Consider the following 24,311-nt stretch of genomic DNA (forward strand, 5'->3'; position numbering starts at 1 on the left):
ACTGTGCAGTGGATTTAAATATATGTTTATCATGTAGAGAAAGTGAATACAAGCCACTTACTAATGTATTGTGATTGTCTATATTGCCAGGATTCATTTTTCCATCACATTATACACTGCTCGTTTCCATGGTTACAGACCACCCTGCAATCCATCAGCGGTGGTCGTGCTTGCACACTATAGGAAAAAAACACCAGCCTATGCGCTCCCACCGTCCCAGCCACCAGAGAGGCCGGCACTTTTTCCTATAGTGTGCAAGCACGACCACCACTGATAGATTCCAGGGTGGTCGTAACCCCTGGAAACGAGCAGCGTATAATGTGATGGGAAAATGAATCCAGCCAACAAAGGAAGCAATATGGATAATAACAATACATTAGTAAGGGCCTTGTATTAACTTTCTCTACATAATAAATGCCATTTGCTGAAGTGAGACAACCCCTTTAAGTCTTTACTTTTTAGTGACATCTGTGACTTGACTGGTTGCTATAGACTGCTCCACTTTTCCTTTGCACGAGTTATCTCTAAGGCCTCTTTCAAATGAGCGAGTTTTCCGTGCGGGAGCAATGCGTGATGTGAACGCACTGAATCCTGACCCATTCATTTCAATGGGTCTGTGTTTTTTTTTCACGCATCAGTTCTGCGTTGCGTGAAAAACGTGGCACGTTCTATATTCTGCATTTCTCACGCAGCTCTGGCCCCATAGAAGTGAATGGGGCTTCAGTGAAAAACGCATTCAATCTGCAAGCAAGTGCGGGTGCGATGCGTTTTTCACTGACGGTTGCTAAGAGATGTTGTTTGTAAACTTTCGGTTTTTTTATTACGCGCGTGAAAAACTAATTAAAACGCATTGCACAGCGCAGAAAAAACAAAAACAGACAAAACTGACTGAACTGGCTTGTAAAATGGTGCGAGTTTCACTGAAGGCATCCGGACCGCCTCCAGGGCCAATCAGTCACGCTCGTGTGAATGAGGCCTAAGAGGACGTTCACACGGCAGCCACCAGAATTGGATATGGACCCTGCGCCAAAATTCTGGTGGTGGCCACATGGTGTCTGTATCTCGTTTTCAATGGGAGTCAGCGCTGTTTAGCTCCATTCAATGACAGCATCAAAAATGTAAATGTACTCTTTTGGTATGCCTCCATAAGACGTCAAAGTACAGTATGGCACATGGACATCTATGGGCGTCTTATTAGAGTTCCATACAGCAATGAGCTTGTACGGAATTGTAAGACGGCCATCAAAATCAACGTAAGTAACCAAGGATGCCAGTACACATAGTCGTTTGTGTCATAGAGGTCATCACAAATTGCTGTGGTTTTACAATGCACTATGCGGCAGTGTGGCAAGTACGTGGTAAGCACATGGAAATCAGTAGTAAAACGGTTACCAGTTTTGGCCATGTGGCAAAAGCAGCCGAGTGTACCGGCGCATCATGGCTGACAACAGGAAGCACAATGCTCCGTCAGGTCAGTTGTGAAGCAGATACCAGCACCTGATGTGACCACACTGACTTTCAGTGGAGTCTGTTGGGATGTCTTTGGTTTAAGGGCAAGAACAGAAACATTAATCCTATGGTCAAATATGATGCAACTGCCAACAGAAGGTCCAAACCAAATGCTCCGAGATCGCCAGAGTCACCCATCTGCAGAAAGGCTGGTTCATGTATAATTGATGGGCACCACCACTTTTACGCCCAGCAATTCTCAAGGTGAAAAGAGATGGTGAGAACTTAAATCAGTCTTGTATGTTGTAGTTCCGAATTTTGGGGGTGTTGTGCAATCCTCTGCCTTTTGTCTTTCTGGTATTCAACGGCTGGGCGGGCTTCTCGGAACGATTCCTCAAAGAAGATGGTTTTGTATTTTGATTCCCCGATCCTGGATGACTTCTTGATGTGGTCACTACATGTAGAACACAAATTTATTAGTAAGAGAAACCTCGTTATTGTTATCTCCGGGCAGAATAAATGCTAGCAGATTACTAATAGACATACGTATATGCACAGTAAAGACTAACCGCCAGGCATCATTTTACGGTTTACATAAAGAGTGATATCCTCACCTTCCCTGGTCTTCTTCTGGATCCCGCTGTGCACGGTCTCCTGACAATACACAGCATCGAGACGTAGGCGCGATCAGGTCACAGTACACAGCGAGACCCAGAAGAAGCGATGGAGGGGTGTGTCCTGGATCTGCAGCGCCATCTGGACCAAGCGATGTAAGTTTTTGTTTATTTTTTTGTAATGCCTGATCTGAGGTCTGATGGGAGCTGGGGGTTTGATCTGAGGCTAATTGGGTCTGATCTGAGGCTGATGGTGCTAATGGAGGCTGAGGAAGGGGGGGGGGGGTTCTGATCTGAGGCTGATGGAGGCTGGGGGGGGGTCTGATGGGAGGGTGATCTAAAGCTGACGGAGGTTGGGGGGGTGGGGTCTGATCTGAGGCTGATGGAGCTTGGGGGTCTGATCTGGGCTCTGATGTGGATTGGGGGTCTGATGTGGATCTGATCTGAGGTCTGATTAAGAATGGGGAATCTGATTTGGGGACCTGCTCTTAAGGTCTGATAGAAAATATTTTTTGTTTCCTCTTCCAAATCCTAGGTGCATCTTATAGCCCGGTGCATCTTATAGTCCGAAAAAGATGGTATGTTATAAATATTGTGACAACTCGGGGTCATTTAGCTCTCTAGGATCGCCATCTTCTCCGCTTATACGGTTGGCACACCTCAAGAAGCGACTCCAGCACTGCAGATTTGGGTGCAAACTGGCCACGACCAGCTTTATTGTCACTTTTACAGCAGTCCAAACAAATCATAAACATAAATCCTCAGCCGTCTAACCACTGACTACACCGTATTTCTCCCTCTGTATTGGGATCTGGGTTTACCACCCAGCTCCCCAAAACACAACACGGTGCTTACCCTACACAGGGTTAGAGGGTCCCGGCTCCCACAGGCCTTGCTGCAGCCTGCTCCTTCCCCAGACAGGGAGCCCTAATTGAGGAGCCAAGCCCACCTTTACCTGAGCTCCTCAGCTGGCTGCGAATTATCTAAATTACCAGCTACGCTGCTGCAGATGGTGGGAAAAAAACTATTTTCCCAGCCTTTCTTGTTCTCACCCAGCTTCCTCTGGGTGAGATACACCATTTTAATGGCCCTCATATAGCCCTCTGGCAGCTCCACTGCCACAATATATTATATCGTATTGAGCTTTACTATAGTCCAGAGCTGTATTCGCAATTCTGTTGGAAACAGTCATCAATGATTAATACAAAATAAGCATTGCAATGCGTTTACATGATCTAACCCAAGGTGAGCAACTTTGTGAATTGTAAAGTCCTGTTGAAAGTACAGTGACCACTTAAGATGCAGAAGGGATGTGGAGCTGATGCACTGACTGCGCATGTGTCGGTTTATAGCCTACGGCTTAGATGGGATTAGACCCAAGATTGCCGACCACTTTGCTGTTCCAGATATGTCCAGCAGACACTTCTCCATTCATTTACATATGGGCAGGAGAAGTTAAAACTTCCCTTTCTGTTTAAGCTGTACTACTGGTGCAGAGGTATGTTTAGAAAGATCTCTCCATTACCTCTATGGGATTTGGACTTGCTGACAGTTTCCCTTTCAGTCAACACTCAAATCAGCTTTGTGTATTACATACATAATTATATCTCGGGGTTTTCTATCCTCTACCTGGTTTTCTTTGTGTTACCCAAGTGATAAATATAACCCAGTAAAGCTGTAATTCCAAATGACGGGTTGTTATCTTCAGACTCGGGAGAGGATCACACTGGTGAATGATTTACTAACACTCTGCAATGTGTGGCATTTCACCCAGACGGATAGTTCATAATAGCCCAATAGCCTGATGTGAACACTGTTGACATTGTGTCTGATGGGGAAGTGGTGCGATAACCCCCTGACAGCTTCAAACCCTATGAGGCAATTATGTTGCAGGGCAACGAAACCCAAAGCCTCTGCAATGCTGCTGGGTAGTTACAAAACACCGTCAGCAAGACGAGGTCAGATACCGAGAGTGGGCTCGGATCGGTAGGTTCATGCCACACAAAAGTCACTGTACGCAGGTCTTCTACCTGTTGGCCAGGACTAGAATCCATAGTGTTCCTCTGGACTACTAATACAATGATCTGCACATGACATAAAAGCACTGATGGTAATATAATTTTGCTGGAGGTCCTGCTCTAAAGGAGGTAACTTTTTGTAATGGACACAAAAAACACGCTTCGTTCTAAACAAGGTTCCTTGGGTTTTGATGTGACCTGAAATGTGACCTCTGAGCAGAAGAAAGAATAAAGTTATGGGCAATTTCCACAACTTTAGGGTCACTGTAATCACTGTGGCCCTGGACTCTGACAAATGATCCCCATGCACATCTATGGAAGACGTGTATGACTTGAGAGTGGTGTGTGGCCTAAAGGCTATGTCCACCTTTAACCCCTTCAGGACCTCCGCCGTACATGTATGTTCTTTAAACATGGCGCTCGCTCGCACGCGCAGCGGGCGCCATAGCCGCCGGGTTTCTGCTGTTTAAAATAGCAGAGACATGCGGCACATGTATGCGATCAGCTATAAGGCTGATCGCATACATTTCTCCCTGCAGATGCCGTGGTCAAATGTGACCATGGCATCTGAGCAGTTCAGAAGCCTTGCGCTCCCGCTCTGGTAACAGCGTTCCCCGGCTGAGATCGGGGAACCTGTTTACACTGATCTAATAGCCCGAAGCCTCAAGCAGGCTTCGGAGTCCAGAGGAATATACCAATACAGGCCACTAAGTGGCAGCAGTTATATCAATGAACACAATGGGCAATCTAATGATTGCCAGTTATAGTCACTCGGGGTGACTTAAAGGGTTTCTACCACCTCATTTGGACCTAATTAGCTGTCAGACACTAGCGATCTGCTAGTGTCTGCTCTACCTAACCATGCTATTCTAAGACCTTTGTGTGCAGCCGTTACACTAAAAAACCAACTTTTATTGCTATGCAAATGAGCCTCTAGGTGCTATGGGGGCGTCTTTTCAGCACCTAGAGGCTCCGTCTACTCACCCTGTATTCCGCCCCGCTCGTCCCTCCAGCCCGCCCATCTCTAGATTGCCAGCCTCCATCTCATCCATCGGCCTTATTCTCGCGCCTGCGCCATGTGCATTTGTATTCGGCGCAGGCGCAGGGACTGTCTGACCGCTCCCGAACAGACGACGCCCAGCCGGTCATATTTTTAAATTCGTTCACACATCGTTTGGTGGTAAAAGGTGAATTGCATTATGGATTCCGTTACCACGAACCATAACGCAATTCTATGACGTAATGCATAACGGAATGCCTTTAGAGGCATTCCATCATAATAGAAGTCTATGGGCTGCAAAGCGGATCCGTCCCGTTATGTAGGGGAATCCTCTTTTTCAGCCCATGGACTTCTATTATGACGGAATGAATAACTGAAGGCCTCTAAAGGCATTCAGTCGTAGAATTGCGTTATGGTCCGAGGTAACGGAATCCATAACGGAATTCACCTTTTACCACCAAACGAAGTGTGAAAGAATTTCCTAAGCGGAAATTTGCTCATCTCTACCTATGAAGGATCTCAATACCGGAAAATACAAACGCTAGTGTGAAAGTAACCTTAGACATACAGCGCTACTATTTCATTTTAGATGCACTGGCACAAGAATAACATAATTTTATAAAGTCTTCAACTACAGAAAGACAATTATTGGCAGAAATACATCATTAGGGTATGGAAAAAGTGGCAAAATTTGTCACAAGTGCCGTTTTGAGCAAAAATTGGGTGGGAAAGTGGTTGTGGTTAACTATGTTAATTGGCTTCATGACAGACAGGACAGGGGTATTTCTAGACAAAAGTGTTTAAAGATGGCTAAATTACTCAAACCACATGCAATATCGAATAAATTTGGCCAACTTCAAATCTTATGCTCATAATAAATTCTCACCATTATGTGGAATTCTGGGAGGTCAAATAAAACATCACCGTGGTCAATACTGGGCGACCAAAGTTGCTGTCCAGCCTTTGCCATATACTTGCTTAAAGGAGTTATGCCATGATTTATGTATAAAATGAAAATCAAACATGGTATAGGACATGACAACCACTTTCTAACCAAGCTAGAACCAGCCCTGTACCTCACATGGATCCAAAGATCTCCACATTCATTGTTACAATTGCTCTGCTAGATTATCTTGACCCTGTCAGCTCCAGGGGCGTCTCCTTTCTGCTGCAGCTCTCTTCCTGTAACGGCCACAGCTTCTAACAATACACATGGCTGGTAGCAGATGAAGATTTAAACTGAGCGCGTGCGACCAGCTCAGTGAGATGGACAAAAAAAAAAAATAAGTAAAAGACCAAACAGCAGGTGGCGCTACACCGATACATTTTATTGAATAGCTCAGTAGTTAAACAAAATTTTTTAATTACCTGCAATTACAAAAGTATTCAGATCCAGAAGCTGGTTTGAAAAATGTAGAATATGTTTCTTGACATACATACCTGTATACTGGACGTCACTGATATGGAGAGCAGTTGGTGCAAATCTGAAGCCAGTATGTGGTGGTCGAACACGGTGACCCTGCACAAGCCTGGCAACACCTCAATATCATTTGGTCTTCAAAGTGAGCCCAGTTTTTGCAGTCATGAAAATTAAGTGTCACCAATGTGCGGCCTGACAATGCCCTATTAACACATGTCCATTAAAAGGGATATCCTAAGATTTAAACACAGGATTGATGGGGGTCTAACCTATAGGCTCCCCACTGATCAAGAGGATGGAAGTCCTCCCCGTGTGAAAGGAGTGCACCGACGCTCCAACTAATTCTATGGGACCGATTGAGATAGCAGGGCGCTGTACCCAGCTTCTCTTCAGCAGTAGTGTTCAGCGCGAATATTCGAATTGCAAATTTTAATCGCTAATATCGCCACTTCGAGAATTCGCGAATATTTAGAATATAGTGCTATGCATTCATATTCGCTAAATAGTGTTGACTATTCTAATCGCCAGTTTATCGCGAATATATTACATTGCGGATTTTCGCAATCAAGTAAACAATGACTGGAGATCACAAATTCTCGAATTTGCGAATTTATGGCGAATATTTGGCCAAAAATTCACAAATTCGAATATTGCCTATGCCGCTCATCACTATTCAGCAGCACCATAGGGATGAATGAAGCAGCAGTATGCATCCTTGCCCAGCGTCGGATTGAAGTCCCTTCGGACCACCAGAGGAAATGATTCTGAGGGCCCACCCTCTGTGTATATACAGTAGGACCTGTTTTATTATTGTCAAAGCTTTGGTGAGCCAGTCTGACCCTCTCCTCACCCCTGTTCTTGTAATGAGTGGATGTCCCCCCAGTCAGACACTTGTCACCTGTCCTGTGGATGGGTGACAAGTTTAAATCCTGGGACAGCCCCTTGTGCACTTTCATCCCACATATTACAGAGGACTGGAGCTAAGGACACAGCACTTGGCATCTCCCTTCAGCCTGGACTTGTGTAATACTGAGCCCACACACTACACAACAAGCGCAGCACGTGAACTGCAGGTAATGACCGGCAGTAATGCCTCTGCCCCCGGCAGGGTTATCTGCGGTCAGAGCATAGGGGAACATTTACCAGACAGGGAGATACATAAAGAACTGGTGATGCCTGTGTACAGTACATCAGGAACCCAACATTGTGTGTTCAGCAACGTTAAATACATGATAGTATGACATCTTCTCCATTCACTTCCAAAGCGAATTCTGCTGGTGCCCCATTACTAGAGTGCAGATGCAGCGTTCACATTATTAAAAATGATCAGACCCCTTTTAGCTATTTTGCACATGTGCTTTAAAGGGATTTTCTTGGAGGTCTATCTTGATGGTCAGCAGTATCTGATTGGTGGGTGTCTGACTGCTGGCACTCCTGCCAATCCACAAAGCCGCTGCAGCCTATTCTTCAGCCTGTGGCGTTGTGTCCTTTGGTCAGTCCCATTGAAGTGAAAGGGTTGAGCTGCAGTAACAGGTACGGCCACTATACAATGAGAGGCGCTGTGCTTGCTATACAATAGTATGAATAGGCTGCGGCGCTTGTCCTGCAGGGGTGCTGACCGCCAACTGATCAGATACTGATGACCTATCCTGAGCATAAGCCATCAATACTTAACACCTGGAAAATCTAAGATTTTTTATTTCTTGGGCTACTGTTTTTAATCCTTTTTATTCAGAGTAAAAAAAATTCAGTTTAAATTAGGGGCAAAGTGTACAAAAAGTTAAAAAAAAATGATAACCCAAAGTATGAGAATGGGTTCCCTACTGTGTTTCCATACCCTTTATGTGTAGTCTCAGGTGAACCGGGCAGCTATGCTGGTGTTTTCCTATTTATTTTTATTTTATTCTATTTTTTTTTACTTCTGTGTATATATAGGTTTTAACATAATATGTCACCCAAGACTTTATCTTTTTTTTTTTTGTTCACTTCCACCGTTACTGAGACATCTACAGCAGCCCCCATGACAGGGAACGCCAGCCCCTGTGGCGCCATTAGTAATCGGCAGGGCTGGTTTGGGTATACTCTGTCATGTTGGATGGGCACAGAGGACACTGGGTCTAATAAAGGCAGCGACACTACCAGTGATCATAGCATTGGGTGCACTTCAAAAGAGAAGACAGAAGCAATTCTAAGCCGCTTCTATCACCAGCCGGGCACCCGATCTGCTCCTGTTAGATTGCAGCAAACTGAGGAGCTGCGCCGCCCGTTATCAAAAGACAGTGGGCAGTCGTTAAGGAGTAAACGGTTCACGTATGTTTGCCATTAATTTCCAGCAAGAGGGATATGTCCCAGCTATCCATTACAAGTATACATTGAGAGATCCTGGCTTCTGACTATGGGCTCATTCAGATGACAGTATCCATTTTTGTGGTCTGCAAATTGCGGATCCGCAAAACACGGATACTGGCCGTGTGCGTTCCGCATTTTGCAGAACAGCGCGGCCAGCCCTATGACAGAAATGCCTACTCTTGTGCACAATTGCGGACAAAAATAGGACACTTTCTATCTTTTTTTGCAGGGCCACGGAACGGAAGTGTGGCTGAAGATCCATTCGTTTTGAGGCCGCATTCGTTTCCACAAAATTACAGAATGGATGTGCACTCAAATATATGGTCGTGAGAATGGACCCTTATGCCTCCGACGTGGGCTCAAAACGAGATGTGAATGCAGCCTTACAGAGACAGCTTTTTTATTTTTTTTATTTTAGGATGAAATGCAGTAAGTTTTCTAACGTCTCATCCTCACCTTGTTGTGCCTCTTCTTGGGAGCTCATCAGTGACGGACTTGACCCCATATCTAGGATTTTCCAGACCTCCTGTATAGATGAATCTCCATCAACCCAAGACGCCCCTGACTGATTGGACCTAGAGCCGAGACGTCCACGTGGTGATGGAGTGACGTTCTCTTTACGTGTAGATTCAGAAGTCGAAGGCTGCGTAATATAACAAACAGGATGCACATCAATAATATCATAGACAACACAACTGGATCCAAAAACAGGTCTGATCCCAGAAACAGCCCCACTCTTGTCCATGGGCTGCGCCTGGTACTGACCTCATCCCTGTTTAACTGAAAGGGGCAATATCAGACACAGGCCACGGACAAAATGGAACTCTTTCTGGAAAAGGAAAAAGACTATGGGGCACAATTACTAAGACTGGCGGTTTAGACGGTGGTCTTAATAAGCCCCCGCACTGGCGGTGGATTTCTTAAGTTATGTCGAGGTGTCGGCCTCTACATAACTTCAGCGTATCCACCGGCGATTCGAAACGTAAGATATCTTCCTTGCTATAATGCAGACAAGAACAGCACTTTGTAAATGGGAGTGAGAGAAAACCAAAGTGCATATACTGTAGAAGGTATCTGTATTTTGCGGACTGAAATATGGACGCGGCCGTGGGCATTTACACATCTGTCTCTGTATTTCAGCTGGGATAATGTCTGTGTTACGAGCCTTTTTGTTCCCCATGTATGTTCTTTAGCCTCCATTTTTTAATTATATTCCGATTGCTTCCATGGGCAGTTCAGGCTTTTCATGAAAGGTGCAGCAGCCATATCACAATTCAGCAAGTAAAATGAGGAAACTGCCTGGACGGACTCCAGAAACAATAAAGCGTTATGGGGCAAAGTGGAGGAGTCACAAGAGTCATGCACAGCAGTCTAGCCCATGTTTTTAGATGCTGGATGTGTAGTCCAGTGAAGTAGTTGCTACCGGGCCCAGGAGCCTGAGGGGCCCAAAGACCCTTGTGCTGGATAAGAAGACACCGGTATTATAAAAACTGCATACTGGTCAAGTTACAACTCTGTCTGGAGGGAAGGGGTTAGGTCAAGAATTTGGCATGGGGGGGTTCATTTTTTGCCTCAGGCAGCACAAAGGCTAGGTGCACCCCTGCCCCTGGCCACAAAAGCACTGAGGGAAGGGGGCCCAAGCTGAACCCTTGCACCAGGCCCCTTGAGCTTTTAGCTACACCCATGGTAGTCACCTTCTACATATATCCCATGCCAAGGAGAAGATCAAGCATTAATCTGGCTGTCATTTGAAATAGAGATCTACGAAGACAGGACTATCCCCAGGAGCACATATCTTCTCACCACCCCTTCATATGACCGACCTACCTGCATTGCAGCTAAAGCCTCAGACCTGTCGCCGTGCCCTTTAATTTTGGCTGCTGTAGTGATGCGATCCTTGGCAGGAGGACTGGGCGCTTTCTGGTATTGAGCGAATTGTAGCTCCTTAAGATAAAAAAAAAAAAAAAAAGCATAGTGAGATGTCAAGAGAGATTTCACAGCGCGCACGCTCCTTCTGCAATGACCCTCCTATACACAAGCATGCCCAGCGCGGCCAAGTGTGTATGTGATATCAATGGAGAGAGCCTGTGAGAACAAAGGATCAGGCAAGCTGAAATCCAGTATGCCCAATCCTCCTTTCCTCAGACGTCTGCTATAAGAGGACAGTCGGCACACCCTATACACATAAGATAGTGGGCTGCTCCAGCCGAAAACAGTGTGTTCAGTTGACTTTGCTCTCCTGTGTATGGCCACCTGAACGGTAGTTACGCCCTGCAACAATCAGTGAACAGCTATATTCACAAGATATCAACTTTTGCAAACACTAAAGGCGATGAGGGATCATCCTGATCTCCCTGGTTCATAAACACAACTGAGTGACAAGTGACACAGGAGGAGGGTTGAAGAAAAGAGAGGGAATGGCCATCAGCTGTAGAAACTCTGGGCGATCAGCTGTTACTGCAGGAGTGACCTGTTTAAAGGGGTTATCCCTTAATTAATGTAAAAAAGAAAAATCAGACATGACCATCTCTTTCTACCAAAGCTAGAACCAGCCCTGTACCTCACATGGGTCCAGAGACCTCCCCATTCATTGCTCCAATACACCTACTCAGGGGCGTTGCTAGGGTCTTTAAGCCCCAATTCTCTAAGTCGACCAGTCCCCCCCCCCTTCCCGCGCACACTAGCACTGAAGACATTTACTATCCTGAAGAAAAGATAATCTTCTCCATAGTAATACTGCCTCTCATAGTCCCACCAATAGTAATTCCCTTCTAGAATGCCCTCATCAGTAATACTGCCCCCATTAGTAGAAGAGTGCTCCAGTATTCATAATACCCTCACAGAGCCCGCAGTAGAAATAAGGCCCCCTATTGTTTCCCCCAGTGGTGATTAAGCTCTCTACAGACCCCTCAATAGTAATAAGGCCCCCAAAGTGCTCTTAGTAGCAATAATGTAGATCTATAAGTCCATCCTTTAGAGCCCCCAGTAGTAATAAGCACGCCTAATGTCCCCTGGATTTAAAATGCCCTCACAGTGCCCCCCAGTATTTATAATGCCCCCTATTGTCATAATGCTCGCCCTGAAGTGCCCCAAGTATTTATATTGCCCCCTACTGTTATAATGCTCGCCCTGAAGTGCCCCCAGTATTTATATTGCCCCCTACTGTTATAATGCTCGCCCTGAAGTGCCCCAAGTATTTATATTGCCCCCTACTGTCATGCTTGCCTTGAAGTGCCCCCAGTATTTATAATGCCCCCTGAAGTGCCCCCTGTAGTTATATTCCTCCGTTTACTGTCCTCAGAAATTATAATTCCTCAGCCCCTCCACCTTACAGTCCCATGTAAATAACATTATTTCCCTCCTCCGCCATAGAGTCCCATGTAAATACCATCACACCATCTCTCCAGCCCCCTTCAATATACAGTCCCATGTAAATAACATCCCTCTCTATCTACAGCCCCCTCCAAAATACAGTCCCATGTAAACAACATCACACCAGCTCTCTTGCCCCCTCAAATATACAGTCCCATGTAAATAACATCACCCCCTCCCCAGCCGCCTTCAACATACAGTTCCATGTAAAGAACATAACCCCCTCAATATTCAGTCCTACGTAAATAACATCACTCCATCCCCCAGACACCTTCAACATACAGTCCCATGTAAATAAAATCACCCCCTCTGCAGGCACCTCCAACATGCAGTCCCATGTAAATAAAATTACCCCCTCAACATTCAGTCCCATGTAAATAATATCACTCCCTCCCACAGCCGCCTTCAACATATAGTCCTATGTAAATAACATCACCCTGCCCCAGCCACCTCTAACATGCATTCCCATGTAAATAACATCACTCCACCTCACTGTCCCATGTAAATAACTTTGCTCTCTTTAGCCTTAACATACAGTCCCAGTTAAATAACTACAACTCCCAACATTGCTCTACCTCTCACACTGAGTAATCTACCCCTTCACTTACCTCTCCTCATGTAGCAGACCTCACCACAGCTTCTTCCCAGGACTTCTCTTCACTGCTGAGCCTCCTCTCCTGCACTGGTCACATGATGGTGACATCATCGCCGGTCCTTTTCAGCTACTGCATTCAGAACTGATCACATGGACTGTGATGTCATTACAGGTCCTTCAGATCTTGCAGGGCATTGAGGAGGGCAATACAGTTGTATCTAGCTGGCAGGCAGTACATTTGGGGCCTAGGACAAAACATCAGGGGCCCAGGCCTGAATGTTTTAACCTAGCAACGCCCCTGCACCTACTACATTTATTTCAAGCTGACCGCTCAGGGGGCGTGCTCTCTGTGTGTCATCCGTATTATACATGCACGGCTAGGCTAAAAAAAAAAAGGATTTACAGAATATATGCCATCCATATTCTAGGGGAGATTTATCAAAACTGGTACAAAGGAAAACTGGCTTAGTTGCTCAAAGCAACCAATCAGAATCTACCTTTCATTTTTCAGAACTCCTTCCCCCTCTGTCTGTAGTTTTCACAGACCCATAGACTTACTGGCCGTGTTTGGGTCACAACATGGACCAAAGCAGTGCCTGCTTCCGCTGTTTTTCCACTGACCCATGGCCAGTTGAAAAACAAAACGAGTGCACAAACACATTAAAATCAGTGTATCCATGTACGGTATGTGCAGAACACATACAAACACCCGTCACTGGTGAATAAGTCCTACTACGTATATTACATAGAGCACTCTGCCTGATCATTGAGAGAACTATACGGCTGTTGAGAGCTGCACAGTTCTCCCTCTATCCGGCAACGATCTGAGGAAGCTGAGCCCCGGCCAATGCCTCTCCTTCATGCCAGCAGCTGCCCCTATTATCCCCTCTTCTACTCTAGGATACTACCACCATTAACCCCCCCCCCCCCCCGTATTATAATATGGACGTATTTGTGGAGGACAGCATATTGATCCATTCATTCCTATGGGGCCATGCACACATTCCCATTTTTTGTGGATCTACGTAGCCGTTATACATGCAAATTAGAGAACATGAACACACACGGAGGAAATCTTTTTTTTTAGCCACTATAGAGAGGACAATACGGTACTTCATTATACTAGATATTTTTTTTTCTTTTCTGCTAATATTCTAGCAGAAGCCTTATGGCCTACCTGAGAGGTGAGCTGGTACTGTAGACCCTCTAGCGCTGACAGGCGATTCTGCATTTCTGCTGCCTGAAGTTTAGAAGGAGTCTGGACAACAGGAGGAACAGAAGCCTTTGAAGTGTTTCCTGCAGAAAGGAGCATTTAATAATACACAGTCTACGTTGACCATATATCTATATGAAAAGTGACCAAGATTACTGAGGGGACGGCCAGCAAACAGCATCAATGGAACACCACTGAATTATGTTCCGAATTCAGGAAGCTCGAACCAATGACCTATAAATATCTTTAAAAATAAAATAAAAAATCATAGTAATAAATGGATGAGATTTAAAGGGGTTATCCATTTTCACTAATAAAGCTATCCACTCTGTTAAGAAAAGCTATACTTTCTGTACAATTCCTTTACCGTTTTTAAGATTTCTGCTTGCAGCCATTGAATGGGAACCCTCATTGTTTGTGCAAGGGAAAGCTCTGAGAACTGTACTGCGACGAGCCGCAGCCGTGTGGTCATCACTAGGGATGAGCAAACTTCTGTTTTCAAGGTTCGGGTTATCTAAGAAGTCTGTTATGGTCCGTGGTAGCGGAATCCATAACGGAATTCTTAGATATCCCGAACCTTGCACGCCGAACTTGAAAACAGAAGTTCGCTCAACACTAGTCATCACTTGACCAGGACAGCTTTTCAGCCTCTAGTTGCAATGTATGTTCCCATTCAATGACTACAAGCAGAGATCTCTTCCAGACAAACCCTTGACATAGGTCTTATTACATGTGGCACCAGATTCATGGGAAATGTGTGGCCACTTCCAGCTGGTGATCGCTAGGGGTTTAGGTAGCTGCACCTCCAACAACAAGCTAACTACTCACTGGCTATTTTTCCTGAGGATAGCGCCTCTGATTAAAGTTGATGGAGGCCCTTTCGTCAGGACCCTCATCTTTGTCTAAATGGACACTGGACCAACTACTCTCTAAAGCACTGGTACCCTCATTGCGTGTCTCTCTGCAGCTGCTGCCTCCTCTTCTCTCTCCATAGACTTCGATGGATAGCAGCTGTAACCTGATCTCTCAGTGAAGCTGATAATCCTTTCCCTCTCTGCCTCTCACATGGATTCTGCGAGTGAACTGAATATGAGTGATCAGTGTGGAGGCAAGGGGACGTGAAGAAGTGGCTGATAAGTGGAGACAGAGACATTTTTCTGTAACACACATATTACAAAGTTTGGGCTTTTTTTTTATCACTGCTTACGCTGTAGATTTCAGGGAAAAAATGAAAAGAAGGTTACCGTTTAACAACATCTTTTTATAATCCTACTAATTCACCTTCTGCCCCCGCCAGTTCTGCCCGCAGTCTGTTCCCCATGTCAATCAGCTGCTGTTTCTCCAAACTCAGCTGAGATATTTTCTTCACAGCTTCCTTCAGATTGTTTCTTAGCATGTAAGGGTTAGTAGGACCACCACCTGGGCACGTGAGGGCCACCAGCTGCTGCCGAAGGGTCAGGTTCTCTTCCCGAAGTTCCTTTACAGTTGCTGTCTAAAAGCAAAGGAATACTTGGGTCACTAACACAAAGAGATAGCAAGGGGTTAAATCTTTTCTAAATATACAGGGAGTGCAGAATTATTAGGCAAGTTGTATTTTTGAGGATTAATTTTATTATTGAACAACAACAATGTTCTCAATGAACCCAAAAAACTCATTAATATCAAAGCTGAATATTTTTGGAAGTAGTTTTTAGTTTGTTTTTAGTTTTAGCTATTTTAGGGGGATATCTGTGTGTGCAGGTGACTATTACTGTGCATAATTATTAGGCAACTTAACAAAAAACAAATATATACCCATTTCAATTATTTATTTTTACCAGTGAAACCAATATAACATCTCAACATTCACAAATATACATTTCTGACATTCAAAAACAAAACAAAAACAAATCAGTGACCAATATAGCCACCTTTCTTTGCAAGGACACTCAAAAGCCTGCCATCCATGGATTCTGTCAGTGTTTTGATCTGTTCACCATCAACATTGCGTGCAGCAGCAACCACAGCCTCCCAGACACTGTTCAGAGAGGTGTACTGTTTTTCCTCCTTGTAAATCTCACATTTGATGATGGACCACAGGTTCTCAATGGGGTTCAGATCAGGTGAACAAGGAGGCCATGTCATTAGATTTTCTTCTTTTATACCCTTTCTTGCCAGCCACGCTGTGGAGTACTTGGACGCGTGTGATGGAGCATTGTCCTGCATGAAAATAATGTTTTTCTTGAAGGATGCAGACTTCTTCCTGTACCACTGCTTGAAGAAGGTGTCTTCCAGAAACTGGCAGTAGGACTGGGAGTTGAGCTTGACTCCATCATCAACCCGAAAAGGCCCCACAAGCTCATCTTTGATTATACCAGCCCAAACCAGTACTCCACCTCCACCTTGCTGGCGTCTGAGTCGGACTGGAGCTCTCTGCCCTTTACCAATCCAGCCACGGGCCCATCCATCTGGCCCATCAAGACTCACTCTCATTTCATCAGTCCATAAAACCTTAGAAAAATCAGTCTTGAGATATTTCTTGGCCCAGTCTTGACGTTTCAGCTTGTGTGTCTTGTTCAGTGGTGGTCGTCTTTCAGCCTTTCTTACCTTGGCCATGTCTCTGAGTATTGCACACCTTGTGCTTTTGGGCACTCCAGTGATGTTGCAGCTCTGAAATATGGCCAAACTGGTGGCAAGTGGCATCTTGGCAGCTGCACGCTTGACTTTTCTCAGTTCATGGGCAATTATTTTGCGCCTTGGTTTTTCCACACGCTTCTTGCGACCCTGTTGACTATTTTGAATGAAACGCTTGATTGTTCGATGATCACGCTTCAGAAGCTTTGCAATTTTAAGAGTGCTGCATCCCTCTGCAAGATATCTCACTATTTTTGACTTTTCTGAGCCTGTCAAGTCCTTCTTTTGACCCATTTTGCCAAAGGAAAGGAAGTTGCCTAATAATTATGCACACCTAATATAGGGTGTTGATGTCATTAGACCACACCCCTTCTCATTACAGAGATGCACATCACCTAATATGCTTAATTGGTAGTAGGCTTTCGAGCCTATACAGCTTGGAGTAAGACAACATGCATAAAGAGGATGATGTGGTCAAAATACTCATTTGCCTAATAATTCTGCACGCAGTGTACAAGACTGCCTTTAATGACCTGGTTCCCTGGAGAACTTCATGAATACCATATACACCTGTGGCTGGGCAGTGCCGCCAAGTGCCAGCAGAAAACAAGTGGTCTGTGCAATGGCAGAAGAGTTTCTGTGCAGCTACAAGACAAATACATACCTCGCTGAGGACCACCGGGACCCGCTGACTGGCCAGCTCCAGCTTCAGTGCCGAAACCTATATTTTTGAGGGACAAATCAGAGATGTTCACTTGAAATGTTATTATGGGATCTAAGCCAAAGCGAGGTTAAAAGTCGCTATAATGTGCCCTATCACAAGAATCATGGGGGTCCCATATCTGGGGAACCTTACCGACCCAGAGAAGGGGGGAGTTTCCTGGACGGAGGATAACCAGGAGCGCTGCGTGCATGGAAACACTGAAGGATCCACAGCATTCTCAGTGTTACCCGGCTGTGTGAGGACAGTATGTTCTTGCCAAAAACGATGGCGGCTCCAGCGGAAAGTAATAGAATCTTTCACCGTTGTCCTAACTAAGGCCTCATGCACATGACAGTGATCGGCCCGAGAAACACGCTGAATGTGTTGGCGGCATCTCCTGGGCTGATCGTGGCTCCCCTGACCTGAACTAACTGCATCATAGTATTTTATGATCCAGTCAGTTCATATCTGATGGTGGGGATGATGGTGGTGGGGATGATGATGATGATGGTGGGGATGATGGTGGTGGGGATGATGATGATGATGGTGGGGATGATGGTGGTGGGGATGATGATGATGATGGTGGGGATGATGATGATGATGATGGTGGGGATGATGATGATGATGATGGTGGGGATGATGATGATGATGATGATGATGATGGTGGGGATGATGATGATGGTGGGGATGATGATGATGGTGGGGATGATGATGATGATGATGGTGGGGATGATGATGATGATGATGGTGGGGATGATGATGATGATGATGGTGGGGATGATGATGATGATGATGGTGGGGATGATGATGATGATACTGGTGGGGATGATGATGATGGTGGGGATGATGATGATGATACTGGTGGGGATGATGATGATGATGATGGTGGGGATGATGATGATGATGATGGTGGGGATGATGATGATGATGATGATGGTGGGGATGATGATGATGATGATGATGGTGGGGATGATGATGATGATGATGATGGTGGGGATGATGATGATGATGATGGTGGGGATGATGATGATGATGATGGTGGGGATGATGATGATGATGATGGTGGGGATGATGATGATGGTGGGGATGATGGTGGGGATGATGATGATGATGGTGGGGATGATGATGATGGTGGGGATGATGATGATGGTGGGGATGATGATGATGGTGGGGATGATGATGATGATGATGATGATGGGGATGATGATGATGATGGGGATGATGATGATGATGACAGTACAATAGACCCACGATCGGATAGAGACTGAATCACTATGATGCAGTCAGGGGAGCCACGGTTGGCCTGGGAGATGCAGCCAACACATGGACCGTGTTTCCCATGCCGATCTCAGCTTCCATACAGTCCATCACCCAGCCGGCCTGTATGGCAAACTGGCCTGGTTACATTGTGAGTCGTTACCAGGCAGATCGGCCATTCAGGAAAGGGGTGACAGCCACTATGGAGGCTGTAACTGCAGCAATTTAATGTTCTCTTTCAAAACTGATTAAACGGCATCTGTCAGCAGATTTCTACCTATGAAACTGGCAGACCTGTTACATGGGCGCTTGGCAGCTGAAGACATCTGTGTTTGTCCCATGTTGATATGTGCCCGCATTGCTGAGAAAATAAAGTTTCAATATATGCAAATGAGCCTCTAGGAGCAACGGGGGCGTAGCAGTTACACCTACAGGTTCTGCTCTCTATGCAACTGCCGAGCCCTGTCCACTTTGATTGACAGGACCAGGAGTGATGACATCTTCACTGCCTAGTCCTGTCAATCACAGTGCAGAGAGCGAAGCAGTGGCAGGGAGAGCAGAGTTTCTAAGTGCAATGGTAACGCCTCCGTTGCTCCTAGAGGCTCATTTGCATATATTAAAACCTTCTTCTCAGCAATGCGGACACATATGAACATGGGACCAACACAGATGTCTTCAGCTGCCGAGCGCACATGTAACAGGTCAGCCGGTGTCATAGGAACAAATCTGCTGACAGATGTCCTTTAAGTGAAGAAATCTATATAAGCTTAGAATTTGCACACTGTAATTATACATTACTATACAGTAGGAAATCCTAAGGGAAGACCCCAGCAAAACATATGCATCACTTTAGGAGTTGTTTTTTTTAAAGGTTCCTAGTGACCACAGCATTGACCTTTCCCATGCAGGCATGTTAACTATGATGCCTACCTTATAAGAAAACCAAACATAATATCTAATGTTAAAGTGGGAATGCATGGAATAGAGTGGTAGCTGTCCCACGATAGCATGCTGTAAGGGTTAAAAACACAGAAAACTGTACGTAAACCAAGGTCATCAAAAATGATGCATATACAATGATGTTCTACAAAAGGGCTTCAGTTATAGGAACTAATGAAGATCCTGGACAACAATCAGTTTCCAGTAGTAATATTGCTGAGCAAGAAAATGGAAGAGAGGGTCTTAGTGGGAGCCTCCACTTATACAATAGTACTATATCAGCATGGGTGACTATCTGGTGCTGAATGCCCAGAAGTCTTATCAATGTGACCCTGCACATAACTGGCAAAGTGAAATGAAAAATGAACCCCAGTAGTCATAAAATAGGCTTCAACTATTTCTCACTGCCACCTACTGGGTACACAGGGGTATTGCTGTTACAAGCTTCATGAAGTTAAAGGAATTGTCCAGTTTCTGATATTGATCAGATAATCTCCGGATAGGTCATTAATAGCAGATCAGCGGGTGTCTGACTCCCGGCACCCCCGCCGATCAGCTGTATGAGGAGACGACAGCACTTGTATGAGCACCGAGTTCTCTTCACGGTTACCTGCTCAGCGGCAAGCAGTGCAATTACACCTTTTCTGTCCCACTCACTTGAATGGGACTGAGTGCAAGTAAAACTGCTCTTTCCCATTCAAGTAAATAGGATGGAGGAGATGCAATTACACTGCTCGACGATGCGATGCAGGTAAACAGTGAAGTGAATGCAGTGCTCATACAAGCGCTGGGGTCTCTTCAAACTGCTTATGGGCGGGGGTGCCATGTTTCGGACCCACTCCAATCTGAAACTGACGACCTATCCTGAGGACTGGTCATCAATATCAGAAACAGGACAACCCCTATAAAGTAGGTCCTCAGCAGCTGAGACATTATTCAGGGGGTTCCTACGTGTTAATAAGGTAGGTAATCACTAGGTCCTGATAGAATAGGACCTGAGCAGGCACAATCCAGTAAATGAATGTAGCTTTGTCAAACCTCATTTCCAAGTTCCACTGCTTCCAGGTTTTGCTTTAAGTTCCCTTTAAAAAATTCCTCTGCCTCTTTGCGAGCCTCAGTCAGCTGCATTTCTAGTTCGGCCTGCCTCTGCCGCAGGCTGGAGATGGTGGATCGGCTGTGACGCGTCTCGCTGTTCAACTGGAACTGCAGCTGATCGATTTCTGCCTGTTTCTGCTGGACCTGGAGAATTAGAAGATAAAACAGACATTTATGTCACCAATGCTTCAGTTTAGCCCTTGGTTGAAGGGAATCTGTCACCAGGATCTTGTCAGGACTGCTGCGCATGTGCACAGGAGTCCTCTGCGTTGTATTAGCACAGCACAGCAGACCTGACTGTGTATTTCAGTGCAACCAAAGTGAAACTGAGTGATGACAGTAGAGGAACAGGGGGAAGTAGGAAATCCAGAGATCTGGGCTCCTTGTCTACAGCACTACTAGAGGATTACTGTTCGGGTTGAGCGAATCGAGCTTTGGATCCTAGATCTAAATTGGATTCGCTCCAAACCTCGTTTCAATTCGTTTTAAAAGCATTAAAATGTGTGGGCGCCGGCGAGTTATCACCGGTGAATAACTTTGGCTAATATTGATGTTAAGTTATATATTTACAGAATATATTTTTTATTCTCTTTTTTTGTTTTATGACTTGTATTTGTTATATCTTTTGATTATATGTACGATCATTAAAAATTACAATAAAAAGATTATAAAAAAACAAAACTTTGGCTATCGATTTTTAAACCTTTAAACCATTTTCAAGTTGAAAAATCAAATCCCGAAGTTATTCACTGAAGTCCTGCGAAGACTTCGGTGATAACGAACTTGCCTCTCCGGAGCCCATACATTTGAATGCTGTATGGAGACAAATCTCCGCACAGCATTCAAACGAAGTTTTGAACGAATCGTCTTTGGATCTAGGATCCAGAGCTGGATTCGCTCAACACTAATTACTGTAGATAGTCCAGGATCATGGTAACAGATCCCCTTTAAGGCGTACAATCTCTCTGATGGCGGCAATGGTGCAGCTGAGAGCCGCTTGGCCATGCGAGCCTCCAAGGTATCCTATAAGCTCATTAGAAACGAGTTCTTGATTTGCGCCGTTTTTTGGGCCATTAGTACCGGACACTCAATAGATAATCCGTTTCTAACAAGCTATTAAAATGACGCAGTGTTTTGCGAGGCCGCACGGTTCTTGGGCACGTTGTGACTGTGACCCAACTTCCTCACGACCAGCACCTATAGCCTCACCCACACAGCATTTTCCCTCTGTCCCCAAATCACATGTAAATTAAAATCTTTGCTTTGTCTGGGAAACATTTCCACTTGAAGTGTACGTTCACTCCTGCCGGAAAAAATACTGTCATACATGGCCTGCAATATTATACCTGCAAACCTAAATTAAAAATCTGCAGAATATGAACAAACCTTAATGGTGTAAATGCTGCGGGGAAAACAGATTGTGCTATGCCTAGTGCCGGGTGCATGCTTGACATCGGGACTGAACGGCACGTAGTGTTCACCCCCAGGCCCTGTGCTAGGCGCAGCAGAGTTTTTCTTAGCGCATTAGTGCATTTATGACTATACCTTCTGAGTGACTTCTGTAACCAGAGACTCGAGGTGAGCGGCTCTTGCTTCCAGTTTCTTAGAAGCCGCAGCTGATGCAACCTTGTCAGCTCTCAACGCGCCTGAAATAAAGCAGAACATAACACAAGTACATTTCAACTGTCACCAACTTTTCAAAAAACTTTTGATATCTCATAGAGACACATCAAAAGTTGTGAATGGTGGGGGTCTGAGTGCTGAGACCCCCACCGATCTCTAGAATGAGGAAAGTAAAGCATGTGCATATCTCTCACTCTCTCCCCTCGCTGCTGTGGACGGAATAGAGACGGAGAGTAGACTTATGGAGAGTAGCGAGGGGAGTGCAGCATGTGCGTGCTTCCCTCTCCTCGTTCTAGGGATCAGTGGGGGTCTTAGCGCTCAGACCCCCACCGATCAAAACCTTTGATATGTCTCTCACATATCAATTTTTTTTTTTTTAAAGTTACACTTTAAATAAATACACTTCATAGATATGCTTTACATTGAGCCAGGTACCTGTACTTTAGAGGGATTATCCAGTCATGAATATCAGAACAACGGGAGTCCGACACCCAGGATCCCATGCCAATCGGCTGTTAGAAGAGGCTGGCACTCTGTGAACCCGCGGCCTCTTCCTAGGCCATGTGACGTCACCTGCCTAGGGGCAGATCAGCCGCACAGAAGTGAAAGTGGGTGCACTGTAATACCAAACATACCCACTATACAATGTACAGTGCGGAGCTTGGAAAGGACAGACTTAGGGTACTTTCACACTTGCGGCAGAGGATTCCGGCAGGCAGTTCCGCCGGCAATCCGGAGGCAAACTGATGGCATTTGTCAGACTGATCCGGATGCATTGAAATACCGGATCAGTCTCTCCAGTGTCATCCGGAAAAATGGATCCGGTATTATTATTTTTTAGCACTTTTAAAGGTCTGCGCATGCGCAGACGGGAAAGCCGGATCCGTTTTGCCGGAACACTTAATGCCGGATCCGGCACTAATACACTTCAATGTAAATTAATGCCGGATCTGGCACTAATACACTTCAATGTAAATTAATGCCGGATCTGGCATTACGGTAAGTGATCAGTATTCTTGGCCGGAGATAAAACTGCAGCATGCTGCGGTATTTTGTTCGTCCAAAAAACGTAACAGGGACTGAACTGATGCATCCTGAATGGATTGCTCTACATTCAGAATGCATTAGGATAAAACTGATCAGTTTTTTTCCGGTATTGAGCCCCTAGGACGGAACTGAATACCGTAAACCAAAAACGCTAGTGTGAAAGTACCCTTAACAGAGCTCCGGAGAGCACAGCGGCCCCTTGAACGGTGGGGGTGCAGGGACTCGGACCCCCGCCGATGTAATAATAGTGGTGAATTTAACTTATTCCATCAGATATTTTATTCTGCATTTTGCAGACTTGTTTGCGGAGATGGATTTTGGGCAGATTCATCATCTAACATTTGGAGAGTCTAAAATAATGAGTAGAAGAGTGGACTACAACTTACAGCCATAGCTCATTTTTTTTAAAGCAGGTTTTGCTAAATATACTTGTAATGTTGGCTTTACTCCCATCATGCCTCAGGGTGAACCACATAGCTCACGTTCTTTCTACAGTGGGATGTTTTTCCCTGTGCTCCCTGGCACCCTCTGACGGGCACTGCCCTTTATACGATTTCTGTCTGCATGCGTATGTCTGATCCGCAAATTATAGAAAATGCCCAATTCTGCAGATGAGAATCGCCATTTCTAGTGATTGGAGTGAGAAAAATGCAGAGTGCACACAGAAGGTATGCGTATTTTGTGGATCCGAAATATGGTTACGGTTGTGTGCAGGAGGACTTGCCAGAAAGACACTGGGGGAGATTTATAAATGTTTTATTAAATTTATATATTCATTTATTAATGTTTTATTACCACTTTTGTTGCATTTTATGACGCTGGCCATCAGGGGTGGACTGAGAACTTAAAGTGGCTCTGGAAAAAAAAAAAATACTAGAAGTGGCCCCGTTATGTAGTTGGGTCCAAATTAATGGAAGGCAGGGCCAGCAGTAGCATATTGCGGCACATTATACCACGCCAACAGAGCCACAGTCCATCACAAAAGGCATATTCTATAGTGCCAG

General features: G+C 45.2%; 1 protein-coding gene across 4 annotated transcripts in view; it reads right to left on the reverse strand.

Annotated features, from left to right (window-relative positions):
* Positions 1-869: 869 nt before the first annotated feature.
* CCDC57 (coiled-coil domain containing 57) overlaps positions 870-24,311 on the reverse strand; it is a 96,877-nt gene continuing 73,435 nt past the window's right edge. For all 4 annotated transcript variants that reach the window (XM_040437604.1, XM_040437605.1, XM_040437603.1 and 1 more), the window contains 8 exons: positions 22,183-22,283; positions 20,581-20,781; positions 17,308-17,364; positions 15,312-15,522; positions 13,995-14,113; positions 10,678-10,794; positions 9,307-9,493; positions 870-1,903 (listed from right to left, as the gene is read on the reverse strand). In XM_040437604.1, the coding sequence (XP_040293538.1) occupies positions 1,740-1,903; positions 9,307-9,493; positions 10,678-10,794; positions 13,995-14,113; positions 15,312-15,522; positions 17,308-17,364; positions 20,581-20,781; positions 22,183-22,283 (1,157 nt within the window). In that variant the 3' untranslated portion in view covers positions 870-1,739. The remainder of the gene's footprint in view (positions 1,904-9,306; positions 9,494-10,677; positions 10,795-13,994; positions 14,114-15,311; positions 15,523-17,307; positions 17,365-20,580; positions 20,782-22,182; positions 22,284-24,311) is intronic.

This window comes from Bufo bufo, chromosome 6, assembly GCF_905171765.1.
Source record: "Bufo bufo chromosome 6, aBufBuf1.1, whole genome shotgun sequence".
Taxonomy (NCBI): Eukaryota; Metazoa; Chordata; class Amphibia; order Anura; family Bufonidae; genus Bufo; species Bufo bufo.